The 20,676-nt window shown below is 39.6% G+C and overlaps 1 protein-coding gene across 1 annotated transcript in view; it reads left to right on the top strand.

Annotated features, from left to right (window-relative positions):
• Nucleotides 1-20,676, top strand: part of ergic1 (endoplasmic reticulum-golgi intermediate compartment 1) — a 95,129-nt gene that overhangs the window by 64,136 nt on the left and 10,317 nt on the right. The window contains exons 3-9 of the mRNA XM_080201635.1: nt 713-785; nt 3,142-3,236; nt 5,524-5,648; nt 10,077-10,181; nt 12,473-12,533; nt 16,195-16,295; nt 17,305-17,427. Of these exons, the coding sequence (XP_080057761.1) occupies nt 713-785; nt 3,142-3,236; nt 5,524-5,648; nt 10,077-10,181; nt 12,473-12,533; nt 16,195-16,295; nt 17,305-17,427 (683 nt within the window). The remainder of the gene's footprint in view (nt 1-712; nt 786-3,141; nt 3,237-5,523; nt 5,649-10,076; nt 10,182-12,472; nt 12,534-16,194; nt 16,296-17,304; nt 17,428-20,676) is intronic.

The raw sequence follows: 20,676 nt of genomic DNA, 5'->3' as shown, positions 1-20,676 counted from the left end.
AGGAAAGGGGCTGAAAGGATGCGACCTTCTTCAGTAGCTGTGACGACCGGAACAGAATTCCATGTGCCGAGTGCCATCTGTTTAATCCTACATCTGCCAAGATTTTATTGGCTAGCTGTGTTTTAGCTATATCTGAGCTTTAGCAGCTCAACTGCAATAGGCTGTGGCGCATTCCCATTGCATTAAGACTATATAATGGTTCACCACCCTAATGAATAGTTGAGTTGACATCAGGAATTTGGAATCATGTGGAATATTCCTTTTTCAAATCAAACTGCAATACTACCACTTGCTTGTAGGCTTGTTTCACTCTCCTAACTTCTTTTAGTATCATGAAAATGAGCTTTTTATAGCACATAATGGATCCAGGGTCATAAAACTCTTGCAATCAACTTGTTTTTTTTGTCTTTACAGAGTTGATAAGTGCAGGTCAATATTCAGATAGAAATGTGTGTTTTAATGTTTTATAAATTTCTTTACTTGACACTTAACATCAGCCAAGTGACCAGATTGTCAGCCTTTTGCTGTATTAATATGCCAAAACAATATGAGTCTTCACTATTTCATATAAATGATAGGGTGATAATATTAAATTATGGTCTGTACTAGTATAATTCAGTGGAATCTTTCACTCTATGCAATGACTATGTATTCTGTGTTTGGAATGAAATAGCACTGGAGTTTGTTTAAGTGCGTTCCTTTTCTTTTACAGTTTCCATCTGCTGTTGTGTGTTCATGTTGTTCCTTTTCTTGTCAGAACTGACTGGTTTCATTGCCACTGAAATGTGAGTATGTCACTGTAGCCACAGCTTTTACAGTTGCTGTAATATTGATTAAAACACTTACTTTGCAGGAGTGAGCTCAATGCAGAAGGCTCAATTAAAATGACTGTCACTCAGTACTGTTGATCCTTATAGAGTGATAGAGGTTTACAGCATGGAAACAGGCCCTTTGGCCCAACTTGCCAGAAGGCCAATGCTATTTCATTCTCCCTGGGTTGATTATGTAAAATAAACAATATTTACTCCCCCTCTTTCTGATTGTCTAAAGCGACAGGTCTTGAACCAATCCCTACATCAAATGTATTTTCACACAGGATCGATAAGTTGTGAAAACAAAAGTAAGCCATTCAGTCCCTTGAGTTCTCTTCCACCAGTTAATTGAATCATGGTTGATCTGTATCTTATCTTCATTTATCCACCCTCACTCTCTATCCCCAGAGACCTTTACATGACAAAGCTCCACTAATTTCAGTTTTTAAATTTTCAACTAAACTAACCTCAACAGCCTTTTTTTTGGGTGGGGGGGTGGGGTGTGGAGAGGATGTAAAGGTGGGATTTCTAGATTTTCACTCATCTTCATGTGCTGAAGTTTTTTATTCTAAAGTTGAGGTTTTTTCCCCCTTTGTGCTAAGCCTGAGCAAAATATAACAGGTGAGAGACTTTTTACAATATTTTACATAAAGTTCTGCTTTTTAACATCATTAGCACTCTTCCCGTGCTTTATGTTCTGTAGGTGGAGCACAATCTCTAGCTGGGATCATGGGGCTAAGCATCATAATAAGTGGCTGAATGTTGTGCTTCCTGTGCCACTCAACTTCCTGGGGAGACTAATGCTACCGCGTTTCGAGCAATCTCTCTTCCTCCCAATCTCCAACACACAGTTTTGTTTTGCGTAGTTTTTCCTCGCTCTTTATCCTGAATGCTCTAATTTGCTCAGTACAAACCGAAAGGAGCAGAGCAGCTGCTGGAGGAGCAGAGCAGATTTCTTTGATGTTTCGATGACCGATTTCCTTCCTGGCTCCAGATTTCTGATCTGACTCTTGGCGTCAAGTTAAAAATCAAAGACTCTCGGTTGAGAGAAAGTGACGGAGGCGTTTTTTAAAAATAATCAGCACTAGGTGGTGACTGAAATAGTGGGTTTCCATTTAAATGTCAAAGTCTAAAGCACATGATGGAAATGTGTCAGTGATTTGCTCAGGGGAAAAACAAGCTTCTTTAAGGTTCCTGTAACTTTTGATTAAATTTTTGCTTGTTTTTTTAAAATGTTCAGATTGCTTTTGCTGATGATAACTTGCACTGGGCAGCACAGTGGATAGTACAGCTGCCTCAAAGCGCCAGGGACCTGGATTCAATTCTGAACTTGTGTGTGGAGTTTGCACGTTCTCCCTGTGTCTGCGTGGGTTTCCTGTGACTTCGTCCCACATTCCAAAGGTGTGCGGGTTAGATTGATTGGCGATGGTAAATTTAACCTGGTGTTGTGAAACTTCTTATTAAATTGCCCCCTTAGTGCCAGGGAGACCAGCAGTGTAAATACATAGGGTTACAAGTTTAGAACCTGGGTCTGCTTGCTGTTGGTGCAGGTTTGATGGGCCAAATGGCTGCCTCCTGCACTGTAAGGATTCTATGAAGTCAGACAACCTGTACATCACCCATTAAATGCAATGCCTTGAATAAAGATATCTATCTGCTTACCGATTGACTTTTATTGTTTTTAACTTGAAAAGTTGTTGTCATTTTTTTGGATTCCAAGCCACCACCGTGCTGTGTTTTCGAATTTTAGCCAAGCCTTCAGCTACTCCTATGTCATTATTTGCATGTCTCTCATCTGCTTCATTGTTTTTGAGAACGAAGCAGAAAATAATTTGAAGTGTTATTTGACTTGGTCATGCCAAATAACCAGCTCAAACGGTTGAGATTTTGTGGCGCCAAGTTGAAGGTGGGGAGCTGTAAATGAATTACATCGATTTGCTACTCCAATGAGATGTCAGCCAAATGAGTAAACCTGCCCGCATTGCACTAGGATTTGTTGTTAATTGCCTTTCAATTGTGTCTAATTATACTCTAGTGGAGGGTTTCTTTAGGGTTTTACCTGAGCGCACACAAAAGGATATCTACTGAAACTGTATGCAGTTGAGTGAGGAGATATATGTCTGTAACTTTCACTCTGTAAACAAATATAAGACTAAATAAATATTAGCTCCAGTATCATCATTCACCAACTGGCTTCCTAGAATATATGGTTAGTTAGGAAAACACTACATTTCTTTGCATCTTTAGTGTTGTCTGCTGGAACCTTCTTTAAAAAAAGTGTTTTTATCACCAAATCTTCTTGGAATGAATGGTTGCCATTTTATTTCAGAGTGAATGAATTGTACGTGGATGATCCTGATAAAGATAGTGGAGGAAAAATTGAAGTAAATCTAAATATCAGTTTACCTAACCTTTCATGCGATGGTGAGTATGAGTAATCAAAAATGAACAAAAGCAGGAAGGAATGATAAAGTCAGTTTACCCACTTGTTTGTATGTAAATACTCAAAGCCTCTGGGCCAAACTTCATCTGACCTTCAAGGTTGATTTCAAATCTGCATCAGTGCCACTTTTAGGTCAGCAATCTGGTCCTTTGTATTTTCTTGTGTTTCTTTACTACTGTAGAATGCATCTTATTCTGCTTGTAAACTACGCTAACCATGAAGCAGTTACTAATTTGTAAAGCTGTGTTTTGGTTTAGTTTCTGTAACTGATAATTCCGCTTCTCAGCTCCTTGGTTAGCAAGGAAGAATGTTTTCACATCTATCTCATTCCATTTCATACTTCAAAAAGGAAACTTCGATCATGAGTTCACCCACTTCTATCAATTCTCTGCTTCCCCATTCCCCATTGTCCTCTTTACAGTGAGAGTCAGTTTAATTTATCTTGGCACTTTTCATGCATGTTTAATGCTGGTATTGTTTGCAGTTGTGTTAGTGTTTGTTGCAAAAGAAATCAGGATTTCCAGCATTGCCTGCCTTGATTTCTTGAGGTCAACCCAGAAATGCCCTGCAATTCTCTTTGTGCATTTTTGAACTGCATAGAACTGATGGATATACAATATTATGCTAAGGCTTCCTTCCTCCCTTCTTTCCACCCTTCATTCATTCTTGTGTGTAGAGGTATGTGGGCCAGTGGAAGTCTATGTCCATTTCCAAGGCTAGTTTTTGCTGGAATGAGCTGCCAGAGGCCATAGCTTATGGACTCCACTCCACATCTAGTATGTCTGATCAGGAGTCTTTCCCACTTTAATCATCAGCCAGAAGCTTATTGGAAGGATTTTAAGGTTGTTAATCAATGGCTGGAATTTTCTGACCATCTCTTCCTCCCTCCCCCCATCCGACCCAGTCCTCACCTCTCAACTCCATGGCGGGTTTACCAGGATGCAGTGAGCTACTGGTGTTGGTGGGATCTTCAGACAACTGGATTTTTGCATGGCTTGTCCACCACTGTATTTGGTATTGGTGGTAAACCTTTGCTGAGTTGTATCAGCTATCAGCATTTATTAATTGGAATAATTTGATGTTGTCACAAAATGACCCAAGATTCCCTTCTACACAATTGATCATCAAAGCTTGAAAGCGTGGGTTCTGCATGGCTTGGCTGATACTCCAGAATTGCCCTCCCAAGTTCCTCCTAATTTACTTTGTGCAGAGGAACAAGCATGCATGTGCAATTGTGTGTGGCCTCCTTCTGTTAGACTTTGTACTTAGTAGTGTTTGCACCTTCAAGGAGCAGGTGGTGATGTGTTATAGAGACTGGTTATGTAATTGTTAGTAGGGAAGCTAGTTGATGTGCGATATATCGGAGATGTACTACAAAATCCACCTGAAATATAATTGGCAAAAGTGACGTAAGCAGCAATGGCACGTGCATGGTGATCTTCATTTTTAGTTTGGCAGCTGCTGTATCAACTCTAGGCATAAAAATGAAGTTAATTGTAGCAACTAATATATTTTGATATTTATTTTATCTGTTGCCCGGCCTTATACATGCCCAAAAAAAATTGATTCAGTACTGAGGTGATGTTGGATATTGCATGCTTTTAAGATTACCTTAAGAAATAATTTTAAGTTGTCATGTTATCTTAAGAAATTTCTAAATCCACCACTAAAAAATTGCCCTTTGTGCATATTGAGGTGAACAAATTGAAGAAAGAATTGGGTATGGCCTACATTTTAAGTTGTGATAGTTCACGCAGTACTTCATATTCAACCCAATTGATTACTTTACTGCATCATTGGTAAGACCTTGGGGTTTTGGTTTTCATAGAAAAATTAAGCCAAGTTGCAAAATTTGCTTCTCAAAACCAAATCACCATATCATAGGCCTCTATTAATTTTTCTTTTGAGGTTTTTGGGCTTTTAAAGACTGATGATGGGAATTAATTCTTAGATATTTATTTAAGACCAAATACATGTAATTTTACCAAGGCTTAATAGTGTCTTCCATGTGTATTCCTGCCAATGTTTTATTGTGTCAGTAATTCACACTTAGAACTGTTACATACTCCTTTTATAACCAGGAGTATAGCATTAATAATTGGCTCCTGATTACTTTAGGGCTAATTGAATAGTTATTTTAGTCCATCAAGAGCCAATTTCAGAATTTTAAGTGGACAATATGGTTAAAGTTATCTTGAATGTTTTGAGGACTTTTGCTTCATGTTTGTATATTTGTTGTGGTTTGTTATTTTAAAATCTTTTTTTCAGTTGTTGGTCTAGACATCCAAGATGAAATGGGAAGACATGAAGTAGGTCATATTGATAACTCCATGAAACTTCCTCTAAATAATGGCCAAGGCTGTAGGTTTGAGGGACAATTCAGCATTAATAAGGTAAGTTTGAAAGGAACAGACCTCAGGATATTTTACCAAGATTAAAAGCTAAAAGAAAACCTTTTGTATGTCTTCAGAAATGTTATAATTATGTCCAAACATCTAAAAATTGATGCAACAAAGCATCTGTAAGGAGAGAAAAGAACTGACATTTTGAGTCTATGACCCTTTGTCGAAGAGCTTTGACAAAGGGTCAACTTGACTTGAAACATCAGCTCTTTTCTCTACTTACAGATACTGCCAGACCTGATGAGATTTTCCAGCAATATTCTCTTAGAGTTTCAGATTCCAGCAACTGCAGTCATTTGCTTTTATCAATTGGTAGATGTTTGGACATAATCATAACGTTTCTTGGAGGTGGGGGGAGGGAGATAGAATTTTCACTTGCTTCTACAAATTTTGCATCCAAATTCCAAAGCGAGGGTGAACCTGTAGAAAAGGTTCTACACATATCACTACAAAGTTTTCCTTGAGTTGCGTTGGTCAGGTAGACTCTTTAGACTCTCAGGCACTATTGGTGTGTTTTTGAACAGTTTTCCAAACATGTAATTTACAAAGAAACTGAGGTCACGCACCATCCGACTCAAGAGCAGCTTCTTCCCTGCTGATGTCAGACTTTTGAATGGACTTACCTTGCAGTAAATTGATCGTTCTCAACACCGTAGCTATGTCTGTAACACTACATTCTGCACACTCTTGTTTCCTTCTCTATGAACGTTATGTTTTGTCTGTATAGCATGCAAGAAACAATACTTTTTACTGTATATTAATACATCTGACAGTAATAAATAGTGTACAACTAAACTATTGAATGCTTCAGTGTTTGAGTTGATTTATTCTTGTCACATGTTTACAGTGAAAAGTATTTTTTCTTGTATGCCATACAGACAAAGCATACTGTTCATAGAGTACATGGGGAGAAGAAAAAGATAGTGTGCAGGGTATAGGGTGTTAGAGAAAGAATCACCTTAATATAAGATAGGCTCATTCAAAAGCCTAATAGCAGCAGGGAACAAGGTATTCTTGTGTCGGTTGGTATGTGGTTGGTTTCAGTAATTTTTACTGATTTTTAAATCTGGTTGCTCACAAGGGGAAGACTGGACACGTACTTGGTTTTTTGCCGTTAAATCCATATTCAGCAATGCTAATAAAACTGCACCAGGTTACTCGTCCTAAATACATGAAGCAATGCCTTTAATGGAAAGGAAAAAGTGGTTACATTCCATTGCTTTGGTTCACAGACTTTAGTTTGTGATTATGGTCATTAATTTTAGCTGAAACCTTAAAGTATAATCTAACCAGACACATTTTGGACCCAATTTCATGAATATTCACCAAGTTGGGACTCTACCTTGATAACCAATCACTGCTTTAAAAGAAAGTCTATAGAGCAATGTCTCATACAAAAATTTCGTGGATGGCTCAAATGGATTTTTGAGTTGTAGACATTAAGCGAGGAATCAAACTGTATAAATGCAGGAGATTTGTTTGGCTTAATCCAGGACCACAAATTACTTCTGAATCAAAATGTCAACTATGAAAATCAAAACAAGCCATGGATAGCATTGGAAAGGTTTTCAAACAATTGGATCTGTTCTTTTTGCAATTTGTGGACAATAATACAATTAATTAGATTTGCTGGGAAAGATAAGATGGACTAAAGTAGATTCTGTAATTAGGAAAACAAAAGTCATCAAAGTGCGACCAAATATAAAAAATTATCACACATACCATCATGATAGGTTGAATAGCTTCCTTCTGTGCAACCTTATGTGTTCAACCATCCTTTTAGTTTCTTTATTTATTTGGTTTGGAAATATGTACACCTACTTTTGATAACTTAAGGGATAAAAATAATTATAGAATCTTACAGCGCAGAAGGCCATTTGGCCCATCAAGTCCAGCACCGACCACAATCCTACCCAGACCTTATCCCCATTAGCCCACGCGTTTACTCAAGTTAGTCTCCCTCACACTAAGGGTCAATTTAGCATAGCCAATCCGCTCAGCCCACACATCTTTGGACTGTGGGAGGAAACCGGAGCACCTGAAGGAAACTCACGCAGACACGGGGAGAACGTACAACTCCACACAGTGACCCAAGCAGGGAATCAAACCCGAGTCCCTGGCACTGTAAGACAGCAGTGCTAACCACTGTGCCACCATGCCACCCATAGTTTTAATTGTTTCCAGGTAGTTTTAGTAGTTTCATAACTCAAGCAGAACAGCAATAAAGAGTCTGCACCAGCTGTACTAGTTCGTTCAACAGAATGACTTGTCCTGTGCGCTATTAAGGTGAGTTAGAGGTTTTGCTCAAAAAATGCTTACGAACCTTGACTCATCTGTAATCCTGTGAATCAGGATTTCTTTGCGTTGCTGTGCCTCACTTTCAAGTACTCTTCCAGTTGCTGGTCGACCACAGAGTATATTTATTTTTTGTAACTGCCCTTGTGACTTGCATCGCTTGTGTAAAGGGTATTGAGTCATGTGGCAGGAATCCCTTTCTTTGTCTTGATTAAGCCTGTAAGGTAAAGGCTATTTAACCTTCAGATAACTTTGGGTAATTGGAAAATAGCGTGTTGTTTGGGAGTGGCAACCTCTGACTAATCACTGAATTTCTTTTTACTGATGGGTCCATATTGGTAATATTAATTGGTAAATGAAAATCTGAAATTGGAGCTTGAGGGATATACACTGATGCCCACTAATACTTATCCTAAAAATGAGAAATATCTTGCCATAGTCGAAACCACCATTATTTCACTAGGTGTCAGCTGGTGCCATTGGAGCCATATCATGTCAGGAGTGGAGACGAATAAAAGAAATGTGGACTTGATTACAGAAACACAGATGAATTAGCCTAATAATTCTCAGTATGCTGAAACAGAAAGCAACATCTTGATGCCTCACTCTGTAGTTGTCCTGATGAGTAAATATGATTCAACCCCTCTATCTGAAACCTGACAGGAGTTTAGTAACTGATCTCTTTACATTACTTGCTGTATAGAGTCAGCAGTCAAATGTCAGACAAGTGGAATTTCTATCCTCACGAAGTGGTTGCAAGCTATCAAAACAAATGCAGTACGAATTGTATTCTGACAGCATTTAGTTATGATTTGTTTTACTTAATATATCAATATTTAAAATAAAATTAAACACAAAAAATGTCTACAAACATTGAAAAATGCTCCTGTTGTTGTCTATTATTTAAAATTGTTTGGTTTGATTGAAAATTCTGTGAAGGATAATGGTTCAGATTCTGCATTCATCATAATAGTGAGACTAATGTCGCTCACCGATATTACAAAGTAAATCAGACACCAACCTCTGACATCCATTTGTGCATTTACACGTGGAAATCTGGAGGTTGCTGTCAGGGATACCTGCTTTTCCACAGGGCGTACTGGAGGAGTCTTTTCTGTTGAATTCAGCATTGAATGGCATCTGGTGGCTCAGAAGATAGCACTCCAATCTCACAACGCTAAGGACCCGGGTTCAATTCTACCCTTGGATGACTGTCTGTGTGGAGTTTGCCTGTTCTCCCCTTGTCAGCATGGATTTTCTATGGGTGCCCCAGTTTCCTCTCACACTCCAAAGACATGCGGGTTAGGTTGATTGGCCATGATAAATTGCCTCTTAGTGTTAGGAGGATTAACAGGTTAAATGTGTGGCATTATGGAGATAGGGCCAGGGTGAATTGTTGTCGGTGTAGGCTCAGTAGCCAAATGGCGGCCTCCTGCACTGTAAGGATTCTATGATTCTATAAGCTTGGGCTATTTGCTCACGAGAAAGACACCATTCATAAGTTAGGGCCGGTGCATTTATGAGTAAACCATTTTAAATGATCCGATAATTGATAACTAATGCCAAACAACCTCTGTAATCCTGAATATTTAATTTTCATTTTGAGTCTCATCCTTTCTAAAGTTAATTGGTGTTGGAGATCAAAAAAAAACTTTCCTTCTCTTTTCTTGCTGCCTCTTCTCTCTCAACCTATCTGTCTTTTCTGGTGTTTATTTCTCTTTCTGTTCATGATCTGTATCTAATTTGTACTGGTTTAGTATTCTGCTTGTCACAGTTGGGACTCTTCAATCAGATTGAAGAGCTTTGCTGTTTTATTGCCTTACTTACAGGTGCCATGTGGAGAACACTGTGCTGGATCAGACAACTGATTACAGCAGGTCTGCCCATCAAAACTTTGTAGGTGCCTGTCACACTGTTAACCATAAGCGGCATTCCTTTGGCACTAATGACAAAATCTGAACCAAAACCTTGAATTGGGTTTAAAGATAACATTTTCTCTCCTCCACCAACCCCTGTGTTAAGCGTTCTCTGTTTCTGTTTGACTGTTTATTTTATTTTTAGTACATTAGGTGGAATTCTGGGGTTAAAGCTGTATTGGTGTAAGTGAATAAATGTCTTTGTTAGGTTCCAGGCAATTTCCACGTATCCACCCACAGTGCCACTGCTCAACCAGATAATCCAGACATGACTCATGTAGTTAACAAACTGACATTTGGTGAAATAATAGAGGTAAGTGCATTCTTCCCCATTAAAATCATTGCTGTTCTCACAACTGATTTCAAAACCCTGCCCAAAGTGGCAAGTGAGTGATACTCTTTCATCAGATTTAATTGCCAGTATGAATAAGGTATAGAAATCCTTGGTTTGCAGTTCTGTTTTTTCAATTTGAATACTCATTACATTGAGTAGACTTATTTCATAAGCTTTCAGTTTTGCTGCTGATGAGGAATCTGAATCATTGTATTGTTTGTCACGGCAGTGGTTATGATCACAGTCATGTAGTTCAAGATGCACAACTTGCTTTCACCTAACTTAGAAAATTGGATATGCTGGACTTCTCCACATCATTGACTTAAAAAAAAGTCACACTGAACTCCTTATGGTATACCCTTCTTTTGACCTTTTGTTTAGGGCTCCCTGCTTTACAACCTTTAGGCTTTTAATTCAAAAATGACACTGCCTGAGCAGCGTCCTGATTTGAAAGGTATCCTTGTCTGTATGTTAAATCTCTTCAGTGTTCACAGTCAGAAAAATCGATCCAAGACCAACAAATCAGTGTGCGTGATATGTTAGTAGACTATTGAGCCAAGGAAACAAACTGATAATTTACAGACAAAAGGAAATATTCAGCTAGTTCATTAATATCATAACCACCCATCACCCTTGCACTTTTAACACATATACCTATCATGGTTAATAACCCAGAAAAGCAACACTTTACCCAAAACTTTTTTGTGAAAAATGGGCAAACTTGATAAACGCTGCAGTTCAGGACCTGAGGGAGTGCCACACTCAAGAAGTACTGCTGTCATTCCTTTTTGAGTGAGTTGTGGAATTGAAGTGCACTGTGTTCAGGTGACTTAATTGGACTTCATTCCTTGAGAATGGGCAGGTAGTTCTAGTCTCATAACCAGCATTCATCTGACTATCAGACCATTAATCCAATGACTGTTTATGCGATTTACCTGTTCACATTTCAGTGAATCAAAACAAAATATTTTAATTGGAATGATTTTAGACTTATATGAGAGGCAGGATAAAGTGCCATGTAAGTTATAGTCTGTTCCTTAATTTAAACCCAATGGTAATGAAATAGAATGATGCTGATATCTAGGGGAAAGGAATTGGCTGCCTGGTAAAATTCACTGCAAATATCATTTTCTTTATTAAATGTTTCTCCTTTGCATTGAATGAAATGCCTTTTTATCTCCAGTGGTTCAGAAATGACTTAGGAAATTGATTCCTTTTATTAGTACTATCCTAGAATTATTGTAATGGTGGGGGTTGACTTGGGCTAGTAAGTTGACCACATGCAGTAAAAGAACACCGCGTATTAGCGAGGAACGGATAGAGAAATGTGAACTAAAAATGCACGTATCTATCAGATCTCTGATTTGATGAGTACTTCAGCCAGTTTGAGCTGCTGGATTCTTGCCTGAAAATTACATCATGTACTGACCAGGTGGCTCCAGTGACCTGAGCAGTTAGAACTTTATTATTCAGGCTCTCCTCAAAAACAAAGCAGCTGGAATCCCATACAGCCAACCCTGGAACTGACTCCCAGGTTACTTATGGAGCAAGAGGATAATGGAGACAGAAAATAGATGTAAAGGTTGCATAATTCTTTTAACTGTAATTTTTTTGTTTTGAAAACTTTATAAACTCTTGCCACCTATACTATTATAGAGGGGATAGAGTAGAGAAAAGGACGAGCTAAACTCCAATATACCTAAAATGAATACAGCCAGTGTTACAAAGGCCCAGAGTGGTATTTGGAAGCGAGTAGAATTCTCGCAGATGAAATTCCATACAGCTAAGTTCAAGGTCTTGCATCAGGAAAACACGAGGAACATAATTTGAAGGTTTCAGTTGAATTTGATTAAATATTGTCACGTGTATTAGTGTACAGTCAAAAGTATTGTTTCTTGAGCGCTATATAGACAAAGCATACCATTCATAGAGAAGGAAAGGAGACAGTGCAGAATGTAGTGCTACAGTCTTAGCTAGAGGGTTGAGAAAGGTCAGCTTAATATAAGGTAGGTCCATTCAAAATTCAGGTGTTAAACTAGCCAGGAGAGAAGCTGAAAAAGCTATGCCAATGATTCTGATATGATTAGTAAGGGGGCTTCTGAATTGGAATATTTGCTGCATATGTTCAAAGGGCTTAATAAAGGAGAAAAAAATATCCTGAGCACCGGCAGCTGATTTAAGGTAAATGGAATGTTATGTTGGGCATGAGGAAATTATTCCCAAAGTCAATGTATCCTCGTATAAAAGTTACTCTGGTTTTATCTCTTTAGGTTAAAAATGTTCAAGCTGCTTTTAATGCACTAGCCAGAACAGATAAACTTAGTTCAAATCGTAAGTATTCACATGAATTAACTTTTCCAGAGCTGGTTTAAATGTTTGACTATTACTTCTACTTTACTCTCATTATTGCGTTAAAAACTGTGAGAAGTAAATTATTTTTAAAGAAAATAATTGGGCTGTGATCTACAAATTACTGCAAGGTAATCTGCAGTACCTATTGAATCTTCTGCTCTCCCTGTGGCAAGTAAGGAAGGGCAAGTAATTAGGTAAGATGCTTTATCTCCTGGCGGAAGACTCGATCAACCTTCCCCACCCCATTGCCTATTGAGGACCTTAAGTGGCAAATTAATGACCACTTCAGAGCACTGAGAACCATTTCTCTGCCATTGCTGCCAATATTACCCTTAACCTCTGCTGATTTGCTTACCTGAGGCCTGGGGTTGCTCCAAGACCCTGGGATTGTGCCAGGTGTTTTTTTCCTGCAGCAGCCACTGCCTCCCTGGGCTCAAACTGGTACCAGCCTCTAATCAGTAGGTGAGACTTCCACCCCTCGGGGCCTTATTTGCTGTGCTTTGCTGAAAAGAAGCAGCGCAGGTCTCTTGCTGGCTCTCCACTGGTAGCCGAAACCCCCTAACGAGACTTAGCCCATCCATTTGTGAATTGTGCAGAAAATTCAGTTCAAGTTCCTCGCTACTGTGATTAGTGGAGCTTTTCTGTGATTCATTTGAACAGGCTACAAATCAGGTTTCAAAAAATTCTGTCCAACAATTATTTAACATTGGATCAACATGGACTTGCCGTTTCTGTGGGGTATCAAAACTTATTCAGGAAAGGTAACTGAAGGGGTTCAACTGCCCAGAGCGGGAGAGAATATTGAAGCAAACTCCACATGTTCTAGAAGGTTTTTCATTCCATTAGATATAAAAACATGTCAAATCAGTGATAACACAATGTGCAGTATTTTCAGCTGCCTAGTTAGATGTATTGTAATTTGCATTTGAAATAGTTACAGATTCAATACTTAACAAGATGAAAAAGTGATTTCTAAAGCTTAAGTTTGAGCAAGCTTCCTTTAAATCTCCCCCAACATCACAAATAAAATGTTCCTTAGAGCTGTTGTAGTACCTTAGTTGGAAATATGCTCTGGTAGGAGGAGAGTTATAATTTATATTTTAGCTAGCCGGGTAAACATAAGGAGGGGCTGATGGTTAAACTTATATTTAAAAAAAAAACTTGAAGAATACACCAGTATTTTAAGATGCAAACAATATATTTCAGAATAATTCTGTGTAAATCTCACCTGAATACAAACATGAATTTTGAGAGTACAATGTTTAAATGAGCATCGACTGACTATGTTAGGGGATGGTAACATCAGAATCATAGAAACCCTGCAATACAGAAAGAGGCCATTTGGCCCATCGAGCCTGCACCAACCACAATCCCACCCAGGCCCTACCCCCATATCACTAAGTATTTTATCCACCAATCCCTCTGAACTAAGCATCGCAGGACACCAATGGGCAATTTTAGCATGGCCAAACAACCTCACCTGCACACCTATGGACTGTGGGAGAAACCGGAGCACCTGGGGGGAAACCCATACAGACACGAGGAGAATGTGCAAACTCCACACAGACAGTGACCCAGGTCCCTGGAGCTGTGAAGCAGCAGTGCTAACCACTGTGCTACTGTGCTGCCCCAAACACAGTAATGTTGTGGTAATGTTAGAGGATTGGTAATCTAGAGGCCTACACTGATGCTGCAGTGATATGGGGATGGCTTTGTGGGGAGACATATTGCTCACCTGTCCACCTCCCCCTCATTTCCTGGAAGGAAAAGTCTATGCTGCACTTGACCGACGCTGAGCAAGCAATAACACACAGCCAGGTGAGAATCTGATTCCCACATCTCGGTGGGAGGCAGGCATGTCTCCGAGAGTTGCCAGCCTATCTGATCAATCGGCATTGCTCGAACTCAGTGACAGGTGCTGCTGGAACTGCAAACAGTCCCAGGCGGAAAAGTAACAATGTCAGAGTGCAGTAAGTTCTGGGTATTTAGTTAACTGTTTAAAAATAAGGGTCTGCCCATTTGAAATGGAAACAGTGATGTGGAGATGCTGATGTTGGACTGGGCTGGGCACAGTTAGAAGTCTCACAACACCAGGTTAAAGTTCATCAGGTTTATATTGAATCACAAGGTTTTGGAGTCCTCACCTGATGAAGGAATAGCGCTGCGAAACCTTGTGATTTCAAATAAACCTGTTGGACTTTAACCTGGTGTTGTGAGACGTCTTGCATTTGAAATGAGAAAAACAAAACAAAAAGAAATTCTCTCAGAAGGTCATGATCCTTTGGGGTTCCCTTCCTGAAAAAGCTGGTGGAGGCAATATCTTTGCATGTTTTAAAGGCAGAAGTAGATAGATTCTTGGTAAGCAAGGGGGCTGGTAGGTTACTGGGGGACAGGAGGGATGCAGATTTGAGGTGAAGATCAGATCAGCCATGGTCCTATTAAATGGCAGAGCAGGCTAGAGGGGCTGAATGGCCTATGCTTGCTCCTTGTTTGCATGATCTTATGAGAAGGAATTTGCAACCAAGGGAGTAGGGCAAGGGGGTGGATTTTGGGAGCTGGGCCAGAAGGAAAAAGGTGGGATTAGCATTCTTGAGATGGGGTAGAGGGGGACATGGCCTAAACTTTTCTTTCTCTTCCTTTTCCATCTGCACAAGTCACAGATTTTTTTGTGTCAGCCAACAGCAGGGATGCTTTTGATAGGAAGAAGCAGAGTATCAGGTTTAGTGCTCCCCTGATACGGGTTGTTCAGCTCCCTCAAGCTGGCACCTGACACCAGTTTAACCAGGCAGTATGTTTTTGTAAATCAAAAGTAACCTGATCTAATAGCTCACTTTCAAGCGATCCAACTAAAATAGAACTAGAAATTGAACCATTTGTTTAGGTATTTCAGGTGCAGCATAATGGTCCATACTCCCTGATTAACATGTTGCAGGGTATATATGGGGCTTGAGGAACAAACCCACCACACGTGGCTGACAGCACTATCTGCAGTTATTGTAATAGTGCTTGCACTGCTGTTGAATAATCCCGTGCTACCTTGCTGATAGATATTGCTGCTTAATATTTTATTTTCATTTAATTACCTCATTGGAACTGTGCCCTAATTGCTTCAGTGGTGATTCAATCTTCCACAAATTGTTATTTTAAGACATGAAGGTAAGTCCTTTGGTTAGTCACACTAATCGTGGCATGGCTGATGATCAGGGACTCACTCATCCCATTCAGGTGGAAATGCTGCTGATCCTTTATGTGTGGCGGCTGCAGGGAGTTAAACTAAGAAAATATACTGCTCCTCGTGCCTTTGGCGATGCACTTTGACAAAATATTACTTCTTGCAGTGCTCCAGTCTTTGTTGGAGCTGTCATTGTAATAATGATGGTAATTTACTTGGAGATTGCTATTCTTTATCTGTCGGACAAACCAAAACTGAAACTCTTAATTAGCTTTATATTGTAAGTTAGTTGATTCATTTTGAATCAAATAAAGGTTGAGGTAATTGTCACTGTTTATTTTTGTACCATGAGTAATGTGTTAAAATTGTTACATATGAATGACATCCACAATACTTCTAGAAATCCAATTGAAAAGTTGTCACTACATATTGCAACATATCCATTTGACTCTCCCTGCTTTTACACAGCTCTTGCTTCACATGACTATGTATTGAAGATAGTCCCCACAGTGTATGAAGATTTAAAGGCAAATCAACGCTTTTCCTATCAGTACACAGTAGCACAAAAGGTAAGGTGACTTCTTTGTAACAGGACTTAAAGAATGCAAAATTGTGCTTCCATCCATCTTTAATTAACGTTCATCTGAGGGTAGTCAAAAGTTTTTTTTATTCATTCGTGGGTCAGCATTTGTTACCCATCCTTAATTTCCCTTGAACTGAGCTTCCCTAATCCATCCCTAAATGCCCAGAGGTCAACTGCATTGCTGTGGATCAGGTGTCACATGTAGGTGGTGGTGGACGATTTATTTCCCTACAGATCACTAGTGAGCCAGTTGTTTTTTTCACAATAGTCAGCATGGCTCATGGTCACGATTAGACTTTTAATTCCATATTTTTATTTTAATTGGATTCAAGTTTTACCATCTGCCAAGGTGGGATTCAATCCCGGGTCCCCAGAGTATTACCCTGGGTCCCTGGATTAATAATCCAGTGATAAACCACTACTATGCCACCGCCTCCATAAATTGTTCTGTCCCCTGTGTTACACATTATTTCTTATTAACATTCACGTTCCATGTAAGCAGCCTGTTTTTTGACTGCAATAGTAACATTTATTTAACCGCTGTGGGACTTGGCAATAATTAACTAGGCTTGTATCCAGTATAAAAAAGACTGAGGGAGTGAGGTAATGGCAGAGGTGCCATGCTTTGAATGAAATACCAAGTTCACCTTGACATTAAAGATTTCTTGGTATTGTGAGAGAACCTTCTGGCAAAGTTCCCTTCTCAAAACCAGATTTCTTGCCTATTCAGTGCTCTGTTGGTTATGCTGTTTAGAAAATGGCTGCTGCTGCTTTCCTGCACGCTGTCAATTTAAGTTTCAAACTAACTTATTGTGTATGATGCACCTTAGATCTTTGCAAGAATTGAATAATCTGCGATAAAAATTCAAGTTGGTGTCCTTGCCCCTTCTGTGTATCAGTTGTTGAAATAAATAATTGTGGAAAAAAACCTTTTCAACTGAATTTAAATAACGTCTGTCAGAATTCGATTAACGTTTAATTTTTGTATATTTCAGGAATATGTGGCGTACAGTCACACAGGCCGCATTATACCTGCCATCTGGTTCCGGTATGACCTCAGCCCAATCACTGTAAAATATGTTGAACGGCAACAACCATTATACAGGTTCATCACCACAGTGAGTTGATGTTTGCTAATCACAATGATGTGACTGCTTAACAGTACACTATTTAATACAGATCATAACATGTAGCCTACCACAAATAGAACAGCAATTAAGTTAGTGTCCCAAGATGTGTTGGTTCGGAGGATTAGCAGGGTAAACGCATGGGGGTAATGGGGATTGGGCAGGGCTGGGCCCGCTCTGTTAGAGAGTTGGTGCAGGTTTGAAGGGCTGAGTGGCTTACTTCTACACTAGAGAATCTACAAAAGGTGCCTGATTTAAAAGCCGACATTCTGATAGTGGGTTTTGTTTTTCAATGACCTTAGTGTGATTCGAGCTTGATTGGGGAAAATCAGATTAATTGCACTTTGACTTCATAAAGAAGATTTGAACTGTTATTTCAAAGTTCTGAGTGTTCTCAAGTTTATTCTGTGGGTTACTTAATTTAGAACCTTGTGGTTTTCCGCTGCAGCATTTAGGGACTTTAAGAAGGGTATTTTCTCTGACTCAAGTTTCTGATATGGGTTCTTTTCATGACTTAAGATAGAGTGCTTTAGAGATTCCTTTACCAATGCATTTTATTTTATTTTTAATTGTGAATACAGAACTGTTCTGATTTTTGAGGTTGCTTATTGAATAAAGTGAAATGGGATGTTAGTGTCAGGCTAGACCAAGACAAGTAATAAAATTAATGTCGCTTCCTTTAAAGTTAAAACTTTGGTGTAGTGTATTCCATATTCAATTTTCATAATCCAGTCTTGAATTTAAATCCTGTTTGGGATAGTGAAAGAAAAGTTTTTTTGTTGGTTATAGGAGTTTTAGATGGAGAAAAGCGAGAGAAGGATGAATGTTATTGCGCACAGAACTATATCAGATTTGTCCTCCTAGTTTGTCAGTAAAATGGCTGAGAATACAGGATAGTTAGGGTGGGAGATTGAAGCACATCCTACTCCTACAGCAGGAGGTCCCCTGTGGTGCTAGGTTGAGACTGAGGAAAAGTCTTACTTCCCATCTAAGCTATCACTAACCTTGCAGTGTTCAAAGCTGCTATGTGGGGCCAAATTTTGGCTTTGAAGTGAGCAACTCATGTCGCAAAATTACTGGACTCAGAAGAGACACCTCGGTTTAAAGCTCCCAGTCACAAACTATTTGTTCCTGGGAGGCAGTTGCGTGATTGACTAAAACTTAGCAACCCAGCCAAACCCTAGGCAACCACGGAGGCGGATGACTGCCAAGTCACGTGGTTAGAAGGTCCCTCTTGGTTCTCCGGAACTTCATTCCAGTTGTAGTAGTAGCAGTTAGGCCTTCCAGCCTTCATCGCTTACTGTCTCAATCCCCTCCCCCTTACTCCCAAGGCCTTTCTCATATTCCATGCTTACTCATACCCTCCCAGTGATTCCCCACGGCCCCTCTTAGTCTCTGTTCCAACTCAATGTCAACTCGTGCCACCTCCATACCCATTCATCTAGTACATACTATGTACATAACCAGTGAGTTATACAATAATAATCACATGTGGAACTGCTGAGAATTAAAAAGGTCAGCAAGCGGGCTGCACAAAAGACAAGTGCTGACAGAGCTTCTAGCTTCAGGAACTGTTGAGCAAATTCTACCTTTCATTTTCAACTGATGAATCCTGTCAGGACTGACCCTCCTCCATTAGTTTCCTTTGTTGGGGAAGAAATTTACCAGGTGTTTGCTCATGTACTACTAAACCTCTCTTAACCATCGGGATGTGTACGGGTGTAATGTGCACTCAGGTAGTCGTGGACTGGTGAGTGACGACGCAAGCATGTTGTGTAAAGGCAACATTGTTTGTGACTCTTATTTAACTGCCAAGTTAGGGTCCCAACGCCAAGGAAGAACATTTGGGTAAGATTGATTAGTAATAGTGGAGAGCAAAGAACAATCTAATGCAGATCTCCTAAATTGAAATTGGACTAACTTCATTGGGATGCCAGAGAATTTAGCCAAGGTAAATTGAACCAAAGTTCAACAAGAAAATCTGTAATGAAACAAAGGGTGATTTTTAAGGAAGAGATATTTCAGGTACGTTTCAATAAGAGGAATGCCATCAATGGTTTGTTGGATGACAGAGAACTTGGAAAATAAGATGAAACACAGTGGCTAGCACTGCTGCCTCACAGTGCCAGGGATCTGGGTTCAATTTCATCCATAGGTGACTGTCTGTTCAGTGTCTATGTCTGCGTGGGTTTCCTCCGGAGGCCCTGGTTTCCTCCCCCAATCCAAAGGATGTGCTGGTTAGGTGCATTGGCCGTGCTAAATTCTCTCTGTGTACCTGAATAGGTGCCAGAGTGTGGTGACTAGGGGATTTTCACAGTAACTTCATTTCATTGTTAATATAAGCCTACTTGTGACACTAATAATAAATAAACTTTAGACTTTTTTAAAACGAGAGTGTATAATGCAAGGCAGGTGAATTCTCCAGGTGAGAACAAGTCCTCAGAAAATAAGTTGAGAGAAGTGAAAAGGAAATTAAAACTGTCAAACTGAGAGAATAGACTTAAGAAGTTCGTGTTCCTGTTGCCCTTTACTGATGGTTCTTGACTTTAAGATTTGATAAAAGACAAAATTACACTGACATGGAGTTTGATTCAACCACAAACCTCACCCTAATACAAAGAGCTATAACCTAGTGTAAGTGACATCACACAATCAATTGGTTAACCCAACTTAAATCCCTCATGATTTAACTTTTGGCTTTCACTTAAAATCACTGTGACTTATAAGAAAGCCTTTATTTAGTTTAAAAAAAATCCCACAGTTCTGCCTAAACCTCCATCAATTCAAATCTAAATGCCTCCAGGATTTGATAATTACCTATAAGTCACTTTAAAATCAGCCCCAATACCTCTCAGATTTGGCTACTAATTTGCAATCCCTTATGTAGTTGGTGCTGTCCTTTGGGTAAGAATGGTAGGTTCCTGAGCCAGGTTGACCGTTTGCAAGCCCCCTCCTTGACAGCACTGCCAGTTTCTTCGATCTTATCCTTCTAATGACAGCTCTTATTATTGAGGCATGGTGGGGGAGAAGGCCTGGGTAAAATACTCTATCAGAGAGTTGGTGCAGACTTGATGGGCTGAATGGCCGCCTCCTGCACTGCAGGGATTCTATAATTTTATGAATATTGTAAGCACACTTCCTGCAGCCATCCTGCTGGATGGTCAGCGCTTAGTACCTTTTGATCCTTTGTCTGTTGCATGCCCTGGTCCAGATCACTCAGTGCTGATATTTCTGTAACCA

Source organism: Carcharhinus amblyrhynchos, chromosome 13, assembly GCF_965287045.1.
Source record: "Carcharhinus amblyrhynchos chromosome 13, sCarAmb.v2.hapA, whole genome shotgun sequence".
NCBI classification, from domain to species: domain Eukaryota; kingdom Metazoa; phylum Chordata; class Chondrichthyes; order Carcharhiniformes; family Carcharhinidae; genus Carcharhinus; species Carcharhinus amblyrhynchos.
The sequence above is the reverse complement of the archived record's forward strand: the minus strand, read 5'-3'. Positions and strand labels throughout refer to the sequence as shown.